Source organism: Macrobrachium nipponense, chromosome 40, assembly GCF_015104395.2.
Source record: "Macrobrachium nipponense isolate FS-2020 chromosome 40, ASM1510439v2, whole genome shotgun sequence".
Lineage (NCBI taxonomy): Eukaryota > Metazoa > Arthropoda > Malacostraca > Decapoda > Palaemonidae > Macrobrachium > Macrobrachium nipponense.
In genome coordinates this window covers 45145198-45169083 of record NC_061101.1, presented here as the reverse complement: position 1 = coordinate 45169083, position 23886 = coordinate 45145198, and the positions used below count along the sequence as shown (strand labels likewise).

Genomic DNA, 23886 nt, shown 5'->3' with positions numbered 1-23886 from the left:
TCAAGTGCACAGTCGATGGGAATCTACTATAACACTTTTTTGGTGTCAATTATTTTTGTAGTTGTGATACAAGATAATTTAATAAATCAGTTGATCTTTTATGCTGCATATTGCAATGACAGAACAATCATACTATAGCAAATGGAATTATGAAAGTCAAGTATCAAAGAAAAACACTGATTAATGAAAATGTAATTCACAAAAACACATTTCCAGTGAGTCTACTAAAATAACATTCATAAATTTCTAATTTGATACAGAGAAGAAAAAAAAAATTTTAATTTTCATAAATACCATACATAATATTCATGACTGATGAAGCCTTTCTTTCATTTGTACTTTATTCAAATTTTGTAAAGCAAAATATGTAAGCTTTTAACCATAAAAATACACAAGGTAAAAAAGATCCTGTCCTGACCTCCATAAGGCTATATAAGTTTTTTAACAAACTGGTCAAAAAGTTCATGAAAAAGGGGTTTACTTCCATGTTCCTTGAGTTAGATATACTTAATAATGCTAAATATTAGCATTAGGTAAAATGACTTGCCTTTTTTGCATTAAAGCATGACAAACTTTTTTTTTCTCTTATACTATTACAGCAGCATTATTTGCCTGAAATTAATCTTCATGACCATTATTGCCTTATCTGAGGTGGTCCAGCCATCATGGGGGGCCGCATGCCTCCTGGACCCATCATCATAGGACCCATTGGTCCACCCATTGGAGGGCGCATACCTGTTAATGATACAAGAAATTATTTAGCACTTTTAAATTATAATTCTATTAGATGGTGCATAATTCACAATGGATTGTGCATTCTGATATGTCATTTCGTTAATAATCTACTATCGTCAATTCTGAACTATAAAGCATGAAATAGATTACAGGCACTCTATATAATAAAAAGTACAAATATTTTTTACATTTTTAACTATGAATGACCATAATGTGGATGAACATTTACTCTTAAAAGTGAATGAATAAAATATCCTTATAGATGTGGTCTTAAGATGTCTGGCCCTTATGGCATACCTTTGGAAATATGGTACACTAACTTATATTCTATAATACTTCTAAAAAGAATAGAGCTCTATGCTAGTCTCAAGTTAGGACTCAGTTGTGCCATTAAAAGTTTATTTAATTATAATAATAATAATAATGAAGAGAAGTGTTTTGAGTTCTTATAATATTAAAAGAATACTTCAGCTTTAAATGCCTACAGCCCTTTTCGTCACGATACAGTTTCATACATAGCTGTCCTTGCAGATTTTAGGTATCCATTTTGATTTACATTCTAAATACTACTGTACCATAAATATTTCCCCCTGGATCAGGATTAAGGTGCTGGTCAGCCACATAAATAGTACCCTAACTTCTCTAAACACAACAAAAAGGCTAATTCCAGCAAGGCATAATTTTAATTGATCCTCTCCAGGCTACCAAAGGATTTGTTCCTCGCTATCATCAGTACACAGGGTTAAATTAATAGCCCCCTCCACAACTGTGTTTATAAAATATTATTGGCTCTGAACATTATTTCACAAACACCACAAATCACTCTATGAACTTTGTCCCATCATTTAAAAATAAAAAAGAAAGTAAGAAAACAAACAACCTGCCATGGAATATCAACCTGAGATTAACAGTTGTACTATTTCATTAATTACCGTGATAAAAATACTAGATGTAAAACTGCTTTTACCAGACACAGAGAAATGACATAATTTAGATTAGTTTTTATTTTCATAGCTAACAAACCTGAGGTCTTAACATTAGGATAAATCTTCTGGTGCCAGCTGGAAACTGGTGAAAAACAAATAACAGTTATAAATGCAAGGAATCTGCATCTGGCATTCAATACGGGAGGAACTTATTCCTCTGATGTCATGTGCTTCTCACAGTATTGGTGACAGAACTTGACGATAAGGAGTTGGCTTGCTTAATCACCTCGTAGTTAAATGAAAGGGTATTCTAGGACACATCTTTCTTGTTCTGGCTCGTGTTAACAAAGTCTACAATACACAGGCTTAAGGTGATGAGTCCTTTAGATAACAACACAGTGCTCGGATGGGGCAAAGCAGTAACACTTGAAGGTTTCTGATAACAAAACTCCATAACGGAAGGAACAGAAAAGGAGGCAAATCTGGCATCGTGATTACAGGAATTTGGGTCTTAGCCACAAATTCTGTGAAAATTTGAAAGCTACTGACCCCAAAACCTTTTGTGTTTATGTCATAATCCTGACCATGGAGCTCTCCTACTCTACTGAGGAAGCCAATGTTGGAAGGAAAACAGTTTCCAAAAAATCAGTTCTTGTTAAGACGAATGACACGGCCTTGAACAGAGCTCAAGTGAGACTACTTAGTAGCAGAGTAAGGTCCCATATAGGAGGTTTGGGTTCCCTAGGTGAACCAGACTACTAAAATATCTTGAACCACATAGAGAATTCCCAGAGTGAAGTGATGTCCATGTCTTTCAGATGAAGAACTAAACATAAGACAGCCCTGTAACCCTTGACAGCATAAACAGAAAGAATTTCTTCTGTTCTGATAAAGATCCAAAAGACTATTATCTACTCAACAGAAACTCTGAATGAAGAGAAATCCCTTCGATTACACCCTACACATTGGACGGCTCATCTTGTAAAAAGGGAAGAAACCTCCCATCCAGAGAGAAGGAAAAGAAACATTTACATGTAATGGAAGGAAGTATGCCATACCACTCAACCCCCTGCCCTGTGACAGGAGAGACAAGACAGTAAATTTTGACTGGTCCTGAACAGTAGTTGGGACCAACGTAAATGGAGAACTTCCGTCATCAAATTCATGTTGAGGAAATGGATGAAAAATTCCATATTAACCCTCTTACGCCGATTGGACGTATTATATGTCGAGATAAATTGTCTGTCAGGTGCCGATTGGACGTATCGTACGTCGTCATAGAAAAGTTTTTTTTTAAATTCGGGGAAAAATACTCATAGGCCTACCAGCCGAAAACTTTTGAATCACGCGCCTTGGGGGATGCTGGGAGCTCACGGATCAAGGCGTTGTTTTGTTTACAATCGTTAGGCAGGCGCGCAAGTGTGAATTTCTTTCTTATCGCACTAAAAAGTATCAGTGACACATCTCAGAAATTATTTTGTCACTTTGACATAATTTTTGCACCATTTTAAATTAGCCGTTACATGGAGTATTATATATGAAAATGTGCACAATTTCATGTAGAATACAACAAAAAATAATCATGATTGTAGCTTTTATCAGTTTTGAAATATTTTCATATAAATAACAATAAGTGCCAAAATTTCAGCCTTTGGTCAACTTTGACTCTACCGAACGGTCGAAAAACGCAATTTATATTCTAGTAATATTCAATCATTTACCTTCATTTTGCAACAAATTTGACGTTTCTAGCACAATATTTTGATTTATGGTGAATTTATGAAAAAAACTTTTTCTTTACGTCCGCGCGGTAACTCTTCCGAAATTTTTTTTCGTGCGATTGTCGTTTAATGTTTGCACCATTTTAAATTAGCCGTTACATAAAGTTTTATATATGGAAATGTGTGCAATTTCATGCACAATACAACTAAAAACAACCCATGGTTGTAGCTTTTATCAGTTTTGAAATATTTTCATATAAATAACGATGTGCCAAAATTTCAACCTTCAGTAAACTTTGGCTCTACCGAAATGGTCGAAAAACGCAATTGTAAGCTAAAACTCTTATATTCAAGTAATATTCAATCATTTACCTTCATTTTGCAACAAATTGGAAGTCTCTAGCACAATATTTCGATTTATGAATTATGAAAAAAAAAAACAAAAAAAAAAAAAAAAAAAAAAAAAAATTTTCCTTACGTCCGTGTGGTAACTCTTCCGAAAAAATTCAGAAATTTTTTCGTGCGATTGTTGTAATGTTTGCACCATTTTAAATTAGCCGTTACATAAAGTTTTATATTGAAAATGTGCGCAATTTAATGTAGAATACAACAGAAAATGATTGAAGGTTGTAGCTTTTCTCATTTTCGAAATATTTGCATATAAATCACGATAAATAGAAAAAAAACCACGTTCGGTCAACTTTGACTACTGAAATAATCGAAAAACGCAATTGTAAGCTAAAACTCTTACAGTCTAGTAATATTCAGTCATTTATCTTCATTTTGAAACAAATTTGAAGTCTCTAGCACAATATTTAGATTTATGGTGAATTTAAAAATAAAAACTTTCCTTCCCTCCGCCGCAAATCTCCGAAATGCGTACGTCGCATTCTCGTAATATTTGCTCCATTTCATATTAGGCGTTTCATAGAGTTTTATATATGAAAATGTGCGCAATTTTATGTAGAATAACACAAAAAATAATTGAAGGTTGTAGATTTTCTCATTTTTGAAATATTTGCATACAAAAAAATATAAAAAAATTAGACATTCGGTCAACTTTAACTCGTCCGAAATGGTCGAAAACTGCAATTGTAAGCTAAAACTCTTACAGTATAGTAATATTCAATCATTTATCTTCATTTTGAAACAAATTGGAAGTCTCTATAACAATATTTAGATTTATGGTGAATTTTTGAAAAAAACCTTTTTTTACGTCCGCACGTTACGAATTGATGCATCATTTTGTGATAATATTTTCTCTGTGTTGCTTTGATCGTTTTACAATGTGTTATATACCAAAATGATCGCAATTTAGTGTACAATACAACAAAAAAATTAACTCGTTAGCTTTAACCGGTTTGCTCACAGCACGATTTGAATACAATTATATATGAAATTTTGTTTTTGCGCTATCATATATCGCATTATTTATATATGATAATGATATTTTTTTTCATTTCTGATGGTTGCATACTATACTTCATGCAATGACAAAAAAAGGAGCCAAAAATGAACTCTTAATCTTGAAAACTAAGCGCGCTGTGATTTTTTGAAAAAAATATTTGTTCCACTTCCGCGCTCACTCCGAGACCCCCATGGCATACGGGAGACAATTTTTATTATACCCCTTTGGCGTAAGAGGGTTAAGTAACACATATCCTTCCACATAACCCTTGTCTGCAATACGAACCCATAAAGTCTCGAACATCCCAAACCACACAAACTCTGAAAGATTAATTCATTGCCACGTTCCCAAAAATTGTGTTGTTGAAACAAAATATTGTCTAATCAATAAAAAAAAATCATTAAACCCACACCTAGAAGGTGTCAGAGAAAAATGAACAATGATATAAAGGGAGAAAAAACCCACACCAAAGCCTACTAAGTGGCAAGTCAATGAATATATAATTGAATAAGAAATAAATCATTGAAATATCTTAACATAAACAAATGTTTCAATATATCCCAAACAATATTTCAAATTACAAACTGCTAACGAAGGAACATGATGGAGCTGGCCCTTCTCTCCATGAAGGGGACACATTCCATGAGAAAGACAGGGCAGCATTGTGCGTACATAAAACAGCTGATAATGAAGCAGCAGGAATAGGCCTGGAAGCACATCTACTGCAAATTGCATCTGTCCTAGAGGAAGCCAGGAAGTGTGAACACAGGAACCCTGGAAGCCTGGGACATATATATGTTGATACCCAAGCGACTTCTTTACTGGATAGAAGAATATATGATACAACAGTACAGGTTTAGGTAAAAAAAAAAAAAAAAAAAAAAAAAAAAAAAAAAAAAACGGTCTCGGTAGGAGGGGAGCAAAGCGAACCTCCGCTCTCCAAGGCGGTTGAAGAAAGATGAATGTCACTGGGAAGTGTGGTCTCTGACTTGCTTCCCACCTCAACTATGTATTGGATGCCAGATGTCACAGATTCCTTGCATTTACAATTTTTTATTGTTTTTCATCAGTTTTCAGCTGGCACCAGATTTATCCTAATGTTTAGACCTAAGGTTCTTTCCGCGTATGAACAATATACAATATGGGTTAAGTAGTAACATTAATAATGAAAAATTACAAATGGGAATAGAACAGCAAACAAGATTCTTCAAGAGTATGACACATACAGGTGAGAAGTGGCTGTGGATAACTAAAATAATACAGATGAGTTGTGACAGGAGCAGCCTGCTTAAAAAAAAATGCTGCTGCTGTGGAGGCCAAAATCACAGGTACAAGGAACACAGTAAGAAAAACTGCTCCTGCCAATCATGGAATATTCAGCAACAACTCAGTCAACATAACATTACCTCTGTATTTCTTTGGTCACTTAATACTTAATAGCTACTTGTCACATGTCCAGTCAACTCAAGTCAACATAACATTTCCTCTGTATTGTTTTGGTCACTTATTAGCTACTTGTCACATGTCACTCTCTAAAGAATCTTGCTAGTATTGTTAAATTAATTTCTAATTTTTCAGAAATTGTAGTGCTTAAAATATACTGGACATTTATAGGCTCAGTTGGATCCAACTAAGGTTTAACTTATGGCATTTAAAATCTCTAACCCAAATGTGCATATTTCAGTATCTGCACAGCACTTCATTCTTTAACCATGTTTTGTGCAACTAGGTGGCATCAGCGTTATATACAACTACTGCAACGTCTAACTTCCTTATAGTACATGCATTGGGTGGTGACCATGTGACCAATATTATCAAACCCTAGGCTATGACAGTTTTAGAACAGCTTTTCTCTGTTTGTATGTACAAATAGTAAGAGTTCTTCATAAATGCCCCTCTCCGTGTATCCTGAATGGCATATAAAATTTTGGTCCAAGGCCAAGCGCTAGTACCTATGAGGTCATTCAGCACTGCAAGGGAACTTGATAGTCAAAAGGTTTTACAAATGTAGCAGAAAGAAAACCTCACAGTTGCACCATAAAACAATTGTTAGGAGAGGGTGGAAAGTACGACGGAAGAAAGAGAATATGAGGAGTTATATAGTAAAAGGAATGAAATGGGTTGCAACTAAGGGCTGAAGGGGGCTGCAAAATATCTCTAGTAATGCCTATAGTGCGCTGCAAGAGGTACAATGATGGCACTACTACCCTACATGGGCCATGTCTTCTGAGCCTTACTAAGAGTTTTCATCCTGCTGCTTGTACATATCTATTACTTTTCTTCCAAACAACTCTGCTAATATCAGGCCCAAACCATCTGAACATTATCCTTATGAGAAGTAAAATATTACTTGCTGGACAAACAAAAAGGACAAAATTCTCACCTGGCATCATACCCGGTGGCATTCCAGGCCCTGGAGGTCCCATCATTGGTGGACCCATCATAGGACCTCTAGGACCCATAGGAGGCATCCCCATATTTGCTCCTGCCATTCCTGGTGGACCCATGTTGCCCATCCCTGGTCCTCTTGGTGGGCCTCCTGGTCCAGCCATGTTAGGTGGTCCCCCTGGGCCTCCTGGTCCATTGGGACCTCCAGGACCACCAGGTCCTCCTGCAATCCAAGAGTAAGAAATAATGTTAATAAAAAGCACCTCAACAAAGTTATTTCAAGTTAAGAACAACTAATGGGCCTATACAAATCATCCAAAGAATGTCTTAGCAAAATTGATTACGTTCACCTGATACAACTTTTTCTTCTTTCCCAACATTATCCCTACATTATGGGGTTGGTTGCCTGATGCGTCTTCTCCCCTGTCTTCTATCATGGGCTTCATTCTCCACCAAACCTCTCCTCTCCATATCTTCCTTCACTTTATCTTCCCATCTAATTCTGTCTCCCTCTCGATCTTCTTCCTCTTAACAGGTTCCTCCCAAGCCCTCTTCACTCTCTCCTCATCATCCATCCTCAACACATGCCCATATCTCAATCGTGACTCTCTTATCACCTCTGTAATCTTTTCTAAGCCTGCCCTCCTTCTTATTTCATCATTTTCCAGTTTCTTAAGCAGCTATATTCCTATAATCCACCTTAGCATTCTCATTTCTGTTCTCTCAAGCTTTACTTCCTCTTCTCTTCTTAGAGCCTATGTTTCTGCTCCATACATTAACACTAGTCTTACAACTGTGTTATATATCTTGATTCTTAGCTTGACTGGCATTTTCTTATCACATACCACTCCAGATACCTCTCCACTTCCCCAATGCAATTTTTTAAGGACAGGACTTTGACATTCATACCACTCAATAAGGTGACTTGGGACATCTCCAAACTGCATATGATTTTCACCTCTGACCTTTGGTTTTGCGACAACAGGGTGATTTATCCCGAAAATAACCATTTTTCAAATTCTATCTCTTCCCTTGATACTTAATATTAAGACATGGGATTACTACCATATATAGACCTGATGGAGACCTCCTATAGAATGAAGTTTTTTTTTCTAAGTCATTTTTTTTGCTAGATATGCATTTTTTCATTATGGTAAAAAAAATAAACCCTATAAATCAGGAAAAAAAATTAGAAAAAAATAGGAAAAAGGAGCTTCATTTGATTGTTCTATAATGTGTTTCTAAGTTTTATACCAAATTCCAATTATATAGTTTTGAAACTAAGGGAGAAGATAGAATTTGAAGGTCAAAAAATATAGTTTTGAGATACAGTCATTCAAAGTTTTCCTTATTACAAAGACAATGTTAATAAAATAATGATTATTATGAATTTTATATTTCTTTTTGGGTACTAATAAGCCAAAACTATGTTATTTATCATAATTCAATCATAAATGAAGATCCCTTTGCTCATAGATCATAGCCTGGGCACTGCGTCAAGCGAGATGGGGCACTCCTTCCTACGCAAATCTCTCCCTCTCTCCTTCACTAACTCAGCTTATAAGAGCAAATTTTCTTCTTCTGTATGTTAGCAAGATGTTTTCCTTGTCTTTTCCTCTTTGGCATGATGAAATTCTTGCCGAAACAAAGATAAACAGACTTAAAAGCAAGAGAATGTCAGAGGTGAAACTCAAACATGTATGTACTCTCTTTTTACAAAGACAATGTTAATAAATCATGACTATTATGAATCTCATATTCCTTTTTGGGTATTAATAAACCAATACTGTTATTTATCATAAATGAAGATCCCTTTGCTCAAAGACTGTAGCCTGGTGCACTGCGTGATGTATACGTCAGGCAAGACGGGGTGCTCCTTACTACACACCCCTCCCTCTCTCTCTTCACTAACTACGCTAATATTGCGGATATTGTGATATTCTGAGCTCAGAGTGAATTTTCTTCTTCTGTATGTTAATGAGATGCTTTGCTTGTCTTTTCCTCTTTGGCATGATGAAATTCTTGCCGAAACAAAAGCAAGCGAATGTCAGAGGTGTAACTCGAACGTGTACCCTCTATCATGTTTCTGCTCGCACTGAAGGGTGGTAAGCTGAGAACCTTCCCTCCTGCAACTCATGGAATCTCTACAGATGCCATTGCTCACAATTTCTTTGACAATAATTATAAAAATTTACGATAACATTAGAAATATTGAATTGTCTTGTACATATCAATGCTTTTGGAGTATTAAGTTACGTTTACTAATTACCCCTTAACTACGAAAGTAAGAGGAATTTAAATGAAATATTTCATATACACATTCTCCATTGCCATCTGATGGTCCTTGAATTTTATCATGACTGCGTCTTTTGCCGTATACCCCCATATATAGGGGGAATGGCCAGCCCCCTTAAGTGGATCCTAAGTATTTAACCTTTTTTGCCTGTTTTATAATTGAGCCTCTTTTTTTTTCTTGTATTACTATTTTGTCTCTATATTCCCTACAGCTCAGCAAAACCTCTGTTTTATTCACATTCACCTTTAAGACACCCCTCTCCAAAGACTCCTGCCACTCTCCAACCCTTCTCTGTAGGTCGTCCTCACTTTCAGCAGTCATCACCAGATCATTGGCATACAACAACTCCCACAGCCCTTCATTCCTGATCTCTTCAATCAACACATGCATGACCAGCACAAACAAAATTGGGCTTATGCTGACCCCTGATATAACAACATAATATAATAAACAACTTCATGACACTGTTACCTACCCTGCATATTTGCTGGTGGAGGAATTGCTGCTCCTTTGGGGATCTTGCCAGCCTTAAATGCAGCAGCTGTAAAAAGAAATAAGAAAAGGATGTAATAAATGAAACTCTATTGGTTCACAGGAAATTTTCTAAAAAACCTTTTGTATATGACTGCACAAGAAAAATAATAAAGTGAAGGTAAATGACAAAAAAATTATATGTTGCATTAATAAAGAAAATTGACTACAGGCAGTCCCCCGTTATCGGTGGACTTGGTTAATGGCGATCCAGTTTTATGGCGCTTGTGTAGCGGCATAAAATCTGCGATTTATGGCCCTGCAATGTGCCGAGTTCTGGGTGCCGATAATAGTTATGGACCCTTAGCATACCTGACAAAGGTGCCATTAACCCATTATCAGAGCCATTAACTGGATTTTGGTGCCATAAATCACCAAGTTTTGTTTAATGGTGGTTTTCGTTTATCAGCACCCCACCAAGAACGGAACCCCCTACCGACAACTGGGGACTGCCTGTATATAAAAATAATGCAGTGTAATAATAAGATAAAATTCTGAGTACTTTTGTAAAAATGCAGCTGTCATAAAAAAAATTAAAAATCCTTTACCTTTAAAAAACTAAAAAATTTTATATTTCAATCCAGACCACTTTCTGGTGAACAGGAAATACAATGAAGAGCTTTGTCCTTTAACCATAACAGACCAAACTAGTTTACTTGTCTACACCTTTTTAAAATCATGATGGTGGCTTACAAAATATGGATTAGCAAGCAAGATAAATTTACATGGCTTTTTTTCTTTTCATTTATAAAAGCTAAAGGACTTGGCAGTAATCCCACTCAATGAGAAAAATTATATTTTTACCTCTAGTTGTCGACTTACGACTTATGCGAGTTACGACTGATTGACTTTACGATGACTCGCAGCTAAAACGAGTGGGAAGCAACTTGAGCAAGTAAGAATGGTGTCCAGCTGAACATACGACAGTATTTCCCCAGCTCCTGCCTCTCCACACATGCAGCTCACTTTTCGAGCTGCTAATGACTGTTTTTATGCATCAGCAACAAGGATATAACTCCAGTAAACTTATGCCATCATACACAACCGTAGATAAAATTGAGAGAATAATTTTAATCAAAACTTCAGGTCTTGAAAGAACACATTTTACTGTTTACACGCCGATAAAAAGATAAGTATTTAGCTTGTACTACAAAGAAATCAATGAAAATACCGAACGGAATCACATAATATTTTTACAATAAACATCCCCACAACGCAATCTGTTAACAAAAAAATAATTTGGTTCACGAGACATATTAAATTCATATTTCAACTTAAAAAACACGTTGTATAAAGGGATTTTGACGTAAGGAAAAATCTATTTCTGGGCGATTGGCATCGTGTCGCCAGCGAAATATCCTTTAATCTATTATTTCTAGGTAAATGTACTAACACATACCAGAGAATAAATAAATAAAGAAAAAGGTCAGTACAACTGACTCGCTCACCCTCCAAGAGGGTGTCGGTATGAACACTATGGCGAGTGAGACCACTACCACGAGCCGAATGCCAATAGAAATCTCCCACTACAAAATCCCACAAGAGGAGAGCCGACCCACAGAGTGGGCAGCAACTACTACTACTCCATCCCATGCTGCCGACTGCTGCGCCTCTGGTGGCCATCCTTTTCAGTTAGCGCACACGGTACACACGTGCCCTTTTTTACTCTGTGTTATTTGTGCCCTTTTCTTTGGATTTATTTATCATGGAGCGTGCAGCCATCGCAGCAGCTAAGTTAAGTACTCAGTGTTTATTGCTAATTGGTTTTCCGGCCCTGAGCCCGTATTTACCGTTTTTTAGGTATAAATACGAACTCTAGGTCGGAAGCATGGCAGCATGGTTCTGCCTCGTGGTGGGTTCGTTCTTGGTCTCCCATACCCAGAACATTCCCTTACTTTAGTACGCTCTATTTTAATCATCCGATTTGTTTAGGGTACAGTCTACACGGTTTTGTCATGCATGCATGTCTTTTACCTTATGTAGGCTCCTTCTATCCAGACCCTAGCCACGGCTCTTAGTATCGGCCCCGGCTAGCTTTGAGTGGTAGACTTTCCTTCGGGTTAGTCGTACACTCCTGGATTTTTTCTCCTACTATTTTGTTTTCTTTCTTTCATGATTTATTCATTTTATATTATATTATATTACGTTTAGGTTAGTGTAGGCTCTGGCTTCATTTAGCCTAGGTTATGGCCCATAGGGCCCCATATGCTACCGCTCTTCAGTTCGGTTGCTTTCCCGATAGCATCTCTCTGATCAGCCGGTTGTGTTTTCTAGGCCTTATTGTTTCATTGTTTTGTAGTTACCGCCCCGTGGTCACTACGTGATCACGGAGCAGCCAGACGCCTGTCCAGTCATCTTCCCCCCTCCCGCTCTTCCATAGAGTCGGGGGGTGGGTTGGTCTACCCATGCTCGCTCCGCATACCCGAGCCTGCCTCCCTCTCCCCCCCAGGCGGAGGGAGTAGAGGGACGGGACAGACCCAGACTGGACTTGACCTCTCCAGCTTCTCGGTCCGGCCAGATGGTAAGGTGGGGGGACTGGCCTTTCCCCCCGTCCCTCGCTACATGCCGTCGCTCCGTTGCTAGCCCGAGTCTGTATGTCCTCTCGCCCTTTCCCACCTTACTGGGGCTCCTTTGCTAACCGGAGCCCTGGCATCCAGCGGAAAAGGTACTAGTCCACCCAGCAAGGTGGACCGGGACATACAGTTGGTCTCTACTAACCACTCCGTCTCGCTGAGTCACGACACTCCGCCACGCACTGGACTTAGTCCGGTACGTTCGAATTTTATAGGTTTAAGATCTGTTATGTTAACTAGTAAGTTTATCTTAGCTACCTTAAACCATCCCCCCTCCCTTACCTGTCTCACCGGATCTCTCCGGGGTTATAGCCTATTCAGGCGTTAAGGGAGGGGTTATGCCCAAATTTTTTTCTGAGCTCCGGCATGCAACGGAGTTCTTCTGTCCTTTAACCTGTAAGTGATAGACTTTAAGATACTCATGTATCTTTTCACTTACAGACCACCAACTGTGAGCATCCGGGATGCGCCGCCACACTTCAAGACCCATGTGGACATGAAGTTTGCCGGTCCCATGCTCCACCTGCGCGACTCCGCACGGGGACATCCAGGTCTGGTATCACGAGACATGCACCATCTGTTATGATCTGGTGAGCCAGCTTTTGGACGGGGTAAGTATTCCAACTCCGTTAACTAGTCCTCGTTTTGTTATAGTTCTTAAGTTTTCTACATCAATCTTCCAAACTTAAGATAAAATTCATGGGGTTTTGCAGCCCCTATAATTTTAAGTTAAGCTTTTAATTAAGTTTTAGTTTTAAGTTTAATCTTAAAATCTAATCAATACCCTCTCTTCCAGGCTCCGGCTGTGAGGGATACCGCACTGGCAACCCTGCGGGCCTGGGTCGGCGGTTTTGGGAAGAACGCCGCCAAGGGTATGCCCTACAATTCTTGAAAAGAAGTTGGCGGTACTGATCTTCCCCGGAGGCAAGGCAACAGGCTACGTCGACCCAGCAGAGGGCGGCCCCGACTATCGCTTTCATTCAGCAACAGCTGGCTGCCTCGTTGACGGATCAAGGCCAGGACATCTCCTCGGAAGTCGCGACGTTGGACATTAATATTGAACCTATGGTAGGTGTAGACGACCTGTTGGTCGAGGTAGGTACGTTGGACGCCCAAGGATGCCCTTGGGTGCCACTGGATCTTCTACCCTGCAACCTCTCCATCCTTCCAAGGCTTTACAGGTACAGAATTAATATACTTCTCCTGAGAAGAAGATGACGCCGACGCCGTCTTTTTAGACGACGACGACGTCTTCGTCAAGGTTTTTACTGCTTGACCTTTGACCTTGGGTCTAACAGAAGCGTCAGGAGAAGTATATAATTCTGTACCTGTAAAGCCTTGGAAGGATGGAGAGGTTGCAGGGGTAGAAGATCCAGTGGCACCCAAGGGCATCCCTTGGGCGTCCAACGTACCTACCTCGACCAACAGGTCGTCTACACCTACCATAGGTTCAATATTAATGTCCAACGTCGCGACTTCCGAGGAGATGTCCTGGCCTTGATCCGTCAACGAGGCAGCCAGCTGTTGCTGAATGAAAGCGATAGTCGGGGCCGCCTCTGCTGGGTCGACGTAGCCTGTTGCCTTGCCTCCGGGGAAGATCAGTACCGCCAACTTCTTTTCAAGAATGTAGGGCATACCCTTGGCGGCGTTCTTCCCAAACCGCCGACCCAGGCCCGCAGGGTTGCCAGTGCGGTATCCCTCACAGCCGGAGCCTGGAAGAGAGGGTATTGATTAGATTTTAAGATTAAACTTAAAACTAAAACTAAATTAAAAGCTTAACTTAAAATTATAGGGGCTGCAAAACCCCATGAATTTTATCTTAAGTTTGGAAGATTGAATGTAGAAAACTTAAGAACTATAAACAAAACGAGGACTAAGTTAACGGAGTTTGGAATACCTTTACCCCGTCCCAAAAGCTGGCTCACCAGATCATAACAGATGGTGCATGTCCTCCGTGATACCAGACCTGGATGTCCCCGTGCGGAGTCGCGCATGGAGCATGGGACCGGCAAACTTCATGTCCACATGGGTCTTGAAGTGTGGCGGCGCATCCCGGATGCTCACAGTTGGTGGTCTGTAAGTGAAAAGATACATGAGTATCTTAAAGTCTATCACTTACAGGTTTAAAGGACAGAAGAAACTCCGTTGCATGCCGGAGCTCAGAAAAAAATTTGGGCATAACCCCTCCCTTAACGTCCGACCTGAATAGGCTATAACCCCGGAGAGATTCCGGTGAGACAGGTAAGGGAGGGGGATGGTTTAAGGTAGCTAAGATAAACTTACTAGTTTAACATAACAGATCTTAAACCTATAAAATTCGAACGTACCGGACTAAGTCCAGTGCGTGGCGGAGTGTCGTGACTCAGCGAGACGGAGTGGTTAGTAGAGACCAACTGTATGTCCCGGTCCACCCTGCTGGGTGGACTAGCACCTTTCCGCTGGATGCCAGGGCTCCGGTAGCAAAGGAGCCCCAGTAAGGTGGGAAAGGGCGAGAGGACATACAGACTCGGGCTAGCAACGGAGCGACGGAGTAGCGACGGAGGGGGGAAAGGCCAGTCCCCCCACCTTACCATCCGGCCGGACCGAGAAGCTGGAGAGGTCAAGTCCAGTCTGGGTCTGTCCGTCCCTCTACTCCCTCCGCCTGGGGGGGAGAGGGAGGCAGGCTCGGTATGCGAGCGAGCATGGGTAGAAACCCAAGCCCCACCCCCACTCTATGGAAGAGCGGGAGGGGGGAAGATGACTGGACAGGCGTCTGGCTGCTCCGTGATCACGTAGTGACCACGGGGCGGTCGGTACTACAAAACAATGAAACAATAAGGCCTAGAAAACACAACCGGCTGATCAGAGAGATGCTATCGGGAAGCAACCGAACTGAAGAGCGGTAGCATATAGGCCCTATGGGCCATAACCTAGGCTAAATGAAGCCAGACGCCTACACTAACCTAAACATAATATAATATAATATAAAATGAATAAATCATGAAAGAAAGAAAACAAAATAGTAGGAGAAAAAATCCAGGAGTGTACGACTAACCCGAAGGAAAGTCTACCACTCAAAGCTAGCCGGGGCCGATACTAAGAGCCATGGCTAGGGTCTGGATAGAAGGAGCCTACATAAGGTAAAAGACATGCATGCATGACAAAACCGTGTAGACTGTACCCTAAACAAATCGGATGATTAAAATAGAGCGTACTAAAGTAAGGGAATGTTCTGGTGGTATGGGAGACCAAGAACGAACCCACCACGAGGCAGAACCATGCTGCCATGCTTCCGACCTAGAGTTCGTATTTATACCTAAAAAACGGTAAATACGGGCTCAGGGCCGGAAAAATAAACATGAGTACTTAACTTAGCTGCTGCGATGGCTGCACGCTCCATGATAAATAAATCCAAGAAAAGGGCACAAATAACACAGAGTAAAAAAGGGCACGTGTGTACCGTGTGCGCTAACTGAAAAGGATGGCCACCAGAGGCGCAGCAGTCGGCAGCATCGGGATGGAGTAGTAGTAGTTGCTGCCCACTCTGTGGGTCGGCTCTCCTCTTGTGGGGATTTTGTAGTGGGAGGTTTCTATTGGCATCGGCTCGTGGTAGTGGTCTCACTCGCCATAGTGTTCATACCGACACCCTCTTGGAGGGTGAGCGAGTCAGTTGTACTGACCTTTTTCTTTATTTATTTATTCTCTGGTATGTGTTAGTACATTTACCCTAGAAATAATAGATTAAAGGATATTTCGCGCAGCAGTAAAGTATATATCTAGATATTCTATGCTAACTAGAAGTAAGGCAATTCACTCCAAATTGACTTAAATACGGCAAACTACACTCATATTGGCCATCAGCTGATTTCCAAAACAAAACATTGACCACTTTGTTAGTACTTTATGATAGTAGAATGATATGAGAATACATACAATATTATTGGATAAAGTAATGTACAACTTTTTAAAAGATTCACAGAAAAGATGCATATTCATTGTGTTTTTATTTCATAAATATACATAGCCATTATTAGCCTGACATCGCTCAATTAGGTATGCCGATGTCGGTCCAAATCTGATTCCCGTTTTGTGTCTTAATTTTTTTTTTCCCCTACTGATATATCATAGTCAAAATGCATTGAACCTCTAAAATTGGCTTATATTAATAAATTACTAATTATATCATATATGTAGTATACAGTATACTGTAGGCTAGGCTACTGTATTCGTATATATACAATATACGCACCATGATAACATCATGTATACGCGAGGCTAACTTGTTAAATGTTATTCAATTTCTCTTTGTACTGAATCATCATAAGCCAATGTGCATTGAACCTAGAGAATTAGCTGAAATTAATAATTACTATGCCATATATGTATAAAGTAAGCTGTGTAGTGTAGGCTAGGCTACCCTATATGTAAAGATGGTACCGATTACCCTAGTGTAGGCTAGGCTAGTATAATATTCTTACGGTAAATTAACATGGGCCAACTTACGTCCCAATCGATTTACGACCAGTTGGTCGTAACCAATTGTGGTCGTTAAGTCGACAACTACCTGTAAAATAAAACAAGGTTTTACTTATACTTACCAAGTAAATTAAACAGCTACAAGTTCCACTTATACAGCAGCTTGAATTGAAAACTTTGTGGGTAACGCTTCAAACCCTTGTCTAGGTGACCGTGCCGACCACTAGCAGAATAGGAATGATGGTAAGCAGAAAATTTGGTTTTGTTTATGATTTATGTACATCAGCGGGGAGGAGGGTGATCTCCCATTCTGTAATTACTTGATAAGTAGTATAAATAAAACTTTATTTTATTATAAAAATATAATTTTTATTTAAGTAACTTAACAACAAGTAATTACATAGCTGATTCCGACATTGATAGGAGGTGGGAGACATGGACGTATTTTACTCCAAAGTATTAGTTACGTAATAGATTGAAATAGAAAAGTTGCTAGCACTGAATGCAATGCTTGTCATTCCTCCTCAATTACGAGAGCTACTGGGATGCTGCCTCTGGTTGGTGCTTGTCTAACCTGTAGTGGTGTGGCAGTATAGCCAAATGTCACCTACTACATAAGGGGTAACTTTACAGCAAAGGTTCATGCCAAATGCTGGTCAAGCATAATAATAGGTGCCCACCCTTGCCCTAGGTGCAGCACCTAATAAAAACCATAGTACATAATATTGTCGCCTACATTGAGATAAAACCACAACCCATCCACTTAGAGTGGTGGAAGTTTCAGGTGCATTGCAGCCCCTGGCTCGCACAAACTCGACACCTTATTACAAGGTGAAGATATAAAGACAGTCCCCAGTTATCAGCGGGGGTTCCATTCCTGGAGGGGTGCTGATAAGCAAAAACTGAAACTGCAATTTATGGGGCTTATGGGACTGATATCCTGTTAACGACACCAATAGCCAGTTAATGGCTCCTCTGTTAGGGATGTTATGGCGCCATACTAGATACGTACGTGCCTTAAAACTGGATCACTGTTAACTGAGTCTGCCGATAACCAGGGATTGCCTGTAAAAGGAAAAATTGGTAAGTGCCCTCTAAAAACTTTTTTGTGTAAGGACTTCAAAATTGAGTATCTCCAAGTCGTCCAAGTCATATCCTATGCTTTTTGGATATCAAAGAATATGGCAACTGTAATTTGCTTACGTTCAAACCCTCTTCGTATATAATTTTCTAGATGGGCAAGTGAATCTAAAGTATATCTTTCACACTGAGCCAAACTGAGTTGAAGACAAAGCCTTATTCTTAGGTAGGCACCAATTTAGTCTTAAAATTTACCATTTTGTCTAGCAATTTGCAAAAACAAATTGTCAGGCATACTAGTCTATAGTTATCTGGATTACTTGGATATTTCCCTGGTTTGACAACTGGTATGACAATAGCATGTTTCCATGCTTTTGGGAACAGGTGATTTACCCATTATTGATTATAAAGCTTCAATAAGTATGTTTTAGCTAAAAGAGCCAGGTTTTTTATCATCTCAAAATTTATGTTGTCTTGGCCTGGAGCAGAAAAGTTACAGTTAGATAAAGCATATTCAAATTCCTCTTCTGTGGAGATCTGGTTATAATATATATCCTCTGTTTCAAAATTTAATGGGACAGCTTCTTCACGGGCTTTAATAGTTTGGAAGTGATCATCTATGTTGATTACACTACTTAATGCTTCTATGTTACGCCCTAAAATATTCGAAATTGCAGCACTATCATGTACTGGTTGGCCATTATGTAATAGTGCATGTCTCTTGAGCTCCAATATGAGATCCATTAATTTTCCTAAATTTTTCCCAGACTTTACTTATTGAGGTTGTAGCAAATATGCTAGATACATACTTGTTCCATGACATTATTTTTCCTCTCATAGCTTCCCTTCTAAATCTTGCTGAGATCCACTTGTAATGAGGCTTTAGCAGACTGATTTCTCTAGTAATTTCAACAACTTTCTTGGTGGTGTTCTCAAAATTTAAAGGTCTTTTACTTAAGGCATTAAATCTATTATGCAGGGTTTCTAATCTTCTACTTATACTAATATGTTTTTCTTGTATCAGGTAGGACAGTGTGTCAGACCACAAGGGTACTAAATGTTTCTCAGGAGTAGTAGTTGACTTAGGAATAGATTTGTCAGCAGCAGTAATTACAAAGTTTGTGAAGAATTCTGCAATCTCATCATGACTTTGTACTGGTGTAAATGGAGGGATATGACAATTTGTCCAAAATTGCATTTTTCCTAACTATACAACCTGAGGTCCTTTTACAATAAGAAGGTTACTAGCGGCAGCTGGATAGGGCGTAAGCTTTCAAACAAGGGGTTCGGTAGTTAACTGCTTGTCCGACAGGCGCGCGCCGCGCGACTGGGAGGTAAACAATCACTTTTGCTTTAGGCCCAAGCAAAAACTGCAGAGTGAGGGGTGGCATGAGGTGGGACTATGTGTAAAAGGACCTCAGGTTTGTATAGTTAGGAAAAATGATATTGTTATGATACAATAAAGTTTCATGCATACTTACCTGGCAGATATATACTTAGCTAAGACTCCGTCGTCCCCGACAGAAATTCAAATTTCGCGCCACTCGCTACAGGTAGGTCAGGTGATCTACCGGCCTTGCCCTCTGGCGGCAGGACTACTGGAACCATTCCCGTTTTTCTATCATATTTTCTCTCTTCCACCTGTCTCCTGCGGGGAGGCTGGGTGGGGCCCCCATAATCGTATATATCTGCCAGGTAAGTATGTACAGTGGGGCCTCGTTATCCATGGGGGATAGGGCCAGAACCCCCCTGTGATAAGTAAATACCCGTGTTATCCTGATACCCCCTCACAAAAATGCTAAAACTGCCTACTTTAATAGTTAACCCACCCAAGACCACTATTCCAATGTTTATAACTGCCTACTTTAGTTCAAACACCAAATATGTTTTCAACTATCACCTAAAACTAAATTCAAGACAGTTTTAAAGTTATTGTACAAAATTAGCCTTAACAAATAAATGTAGTATATGTACTACTGTACATATGTAGCCTACTAGCCTAGGGATTACAGCTAGAAGCCTACATACGCATGGTGGGCCTCTTTTTTTTTTTTACAAGGAAAGAGAGGATGAGTGGTAAGAGAACTATCAAAATTATGTAAATCATATGGGTACTCACCAACAATCTATGTTGATAAAAGATGGCGACGATTTTGCAGAGCAATCCAGTAATATAATAACGATAATGCTACCAGCAGTATGCAGCGAAACATCTCTTCCCTTCGTCACAACACGTTAATAGTATATTCCACGTAAAAACCTTCATCTGACCTTTAGGCGTCTTTCCCATAAGAGTAAAAGAATCAGGGCTTTTGGATGCCACATAATTAACTCGTTTATATGGGTACAATTTAAAGAACGCGCCGCACACCACATTTCATAACAACAAACAAACCTTGGACAAACGTGAGTAGGCCAGTGTTGCCAACTGGGAATGGCAATTTCTTGCTAGATTTTGTTCCATAAATGGCTAAAAAAATCACATACCGTATATACTCGAATAACGTGCAATCTCCCATATCGTGCGACCCCCAAATTTTCACCAATAAACAGTGTTTTGTCATGTATCTCATGTATCATGCAAGTTCATAAGGTTGGTGGTTTTGCCTGCTAATGGCCGAGTCATTCAGATGCTCTGTGCTGATGCTAGTCAAGTTACGGTAATTTTCTTATTAATCTCGAGAATTGAATAGAAAATCTCAAGATTAAAAAAAAAATCCCAAGATAATAAAATAATTGTAAAATAACACGCCTTGGAGTCCTTAATTCATTCTCTCCTCTCTCTCTCTCGTCTCTCTCTCTCTCTCTCTCTCTCTCTCTCTCTCTCTCTCTCTCTCTCTCTCTCTCACAGGAATAAATACGTACGTACTGTAATTTGAGTCTTTCACCAACGGGTCTATTCAGTAAATGTGTAGACATTGTGTGCGTGTTTAAAAAATGTGCAGTACACACACATTCCGATGTTTCGGTTTTTGGAATTTTTCAGATTTCGGAAATGTGAGGTCAGATGCATAATCAAACAAACGCCACTACTGCAGCAAAAACATTTTTTCCCTTTATGTTTTTCATTATTGTTATTTATTAATTACAGTTTATTTAAATAAATATTAATATAATACTGTTAAATGAATGTGAGATAATTAAGATCACCTATAATAAAATAGTGGACAATTAATACCATATGTTCACTAATAGGTATTATTTTCAAAACAAACATTCCGTAAAACACAAAAAATATATGTACATAACAATCAAAATATAATAATGTTTTGCAGTTCAACTTGTGAATTTTAACAATAAGTATGACTAGATAATATATTTCACCATATCGATCTTGAAGTTGAAGAGTCGTAAAATTCTGAGGATGGTCGGGAAAAGGATTTGTACTTTGTGATTACGTATCACTACAACACCATATGGTATTTCATACCACTATATTGATGACGCATCGCTATGGACCACAATGTGTTTTCATACCACTATACGTTAAAGTTAAAAAAACATGACATAGAATCGACTTGCGACTTCGTTCACTTTGATATTTTTAACGATACAATAACTATCATTTGTACTACTAAAACCATCTTCACATAAGTAATTTTTCGTTATAAGATATGTGTTGTTGCAAAAGCTAGCTTATACATAAAGGCTTTTATAATTTAAGTCATCTTAGATATACATATACCCAAACTCATTGTGGGGAAATTACTACTGTTTCCTCGGATATTGAAATACTTTAGCATCATTCAAACACTTTAATAATATAATGCATAAATACTAGGCTATACATATTTACATCGTATACAAATACTACATACAGTTATATTACACATACTTTTATATACAAAGTTAATCATATAGTAGTGATCAGACGACAGCTGTGCACTGGACTACGTACGTACTACTTGGAAGATAAACAAACAAAATTTTTGTTGTTGTTAGTCGCCGGGATAAGATTAACATTTTTCCAGAGATTAAAGAGCTGAATTTTGTTTTGAAGGTATGTCAACCGCGTTATTATATTATTGTTTTCACGAAGGAATAATTATATAAAGAAAATTATTGAGTAATTTTTGCCGTCAGCAGTCAGAAAATCACGAACATGGTAACATTCAAACCTAGTGCCATCCATGGCATATGTCTATAAATAAAAGAACAGAAGCAGAGGGCAGTCATTGGATAACAGATCTCCCATGGCTACCAACCAACCAATCAGGTGTTAGTTATACTACTCTGTAATTTCTTAGAATGAACGTTTACACACACGAAGCTAACGAATGATGTATGTGTTTTTGCATACAGTACGTAGTTTTAGTTTTTATTATTAGTGTAAGTATTTTACTGATTTCATGAAGAATAGAATGATTCCTTCTCATTACTTTGAATGCAAAATGGCTTGAAGATTCTTCCGCAAAAAGAAGAGAAAAAAAAATTTCCTTAGAAGATGATACCTATTTACTAACGCGGTTGACATACCTTCAAAACAAAATTCAGCTCTTTAATCTCTGAAAAAATGTTAATCTATCCCGGCGACTAACAACAACAAAAATTTTTGTTTGTTTTATCTTCCAAGTAGTACGTACGTAGTCCAGTGCACAGCTGTCGTCTGATCACTACTCATATGATTAACTTTGTATATAAAAGTATTGTGTATATAACTGTACGGTTAGTATTGGTTTAGAACGATTGTAAATACGTTATAGCCTAGTAATTTATGCATTATATTATTAAAGTGTTTGAATGATGCTAAAGTATTTCAATATCCGAGGAAACAGTAGTAAATTTCCCCCACAATGAGTTTGGGTACATATGTATATCTAAGATGACTTAAATTATAAAAGCCTTTTATGTATAAGCTAGCTTTTGCAACAACACATATCTTACGAAAAATTACTTATGTGAAGATGGTTTTACTAGTACAAATGATAGTTATTGTATCGTTAAAAATATCAAAGTGAACGAAGTCGCAAAGTCGATTCTATGTCATGTTTTTCCTAAACGCGTTGACTTAAAGGAGAACGTTATTTTGGTTGTTTTATCACTGCCACAAACCCATAACAATGCAGTGTATGTATGATAATTCTAAACTATTATTCACTACAAAAATAACGATGATATTTTGTATTGAAAATTAATGTACAATATATTCCAAACATTATTACTACGTAGCATGAATAGTACTATAAATATTTCGAAAGATAATCTTGCTGTGAACGCTACCATAATTTGATTTTCATATACGTACTTACATTTTGTCAGCTGGCTGGCCTCGCATAGATAAAATTGATTTCACTGATATGGAATTACTCCACGAATAGCCTTTTTATTATGAAGATATGACGACTTAAAGGAGAACGTTATTTTGGTTGTTTTATCACTGCCACAAACCCATAACAATGCAGTGTATGTATGATAATTCTAAACTATTATTCACTACCAAAATAACGATGATATTTTGTATTGAAAATTAATGTTACGTATATTCCAAACATTATTACTACGTAGCATGAATAGTACTATAAAAATTTTCTAAGATAATCTTGCTGTGAACGCTACCATAAATTTGATTTTCATATACGTACGTACATTTTGTCAGCTGGCTGGCCTCGCATAGATAAAATTGATTTCACTGATATGGAATTACTCCACGAATAGCCTTTTATTATGAAGATATTGACGATAATATATAAGGTAAAAAATGCTTTTACGTATTTCGTTTACGCTTCGTCGCCAATAACAAACAGCAATACTTACGATAATCTATGACAAATAG

The 23886-nt window shown here is 38.4% G+C and overlaps 1 protein-coding gene across 2 annotated transcripts in view; it reads right to left on the bottom strand.

The window, feature by feature from the left end:
• Positions 1-175: 175 nt before the first annotated feature.
• Positions 176-23886, bottom strand: part of LOC135212131 (U1 small nuclear ribonucleoprotein C-like) — an 89195-nt gene continuing 65484 nt past the window's right edge. For both annotated transcript variants that reach the window (XM_064245535.1, XM_064245536.1), the window contains exons 4-6: positions 9950-10015; positions 7174-7401; positions 176-735 (exon numbers count right to left, since the gene is read on the bottom strand). In XM_064245535.1, coding sequence (XP_064101605.1) covers positions 635-735; positions 7174-7401; positions 9950-10015 — 395 coding nt within the window. In that variant the 3' untranslated portion in view covers positions 176-634. The remainder of the gene's footprint in view (positions 736-7173; positions 7402-9949; positions 10016-23886) is intronic.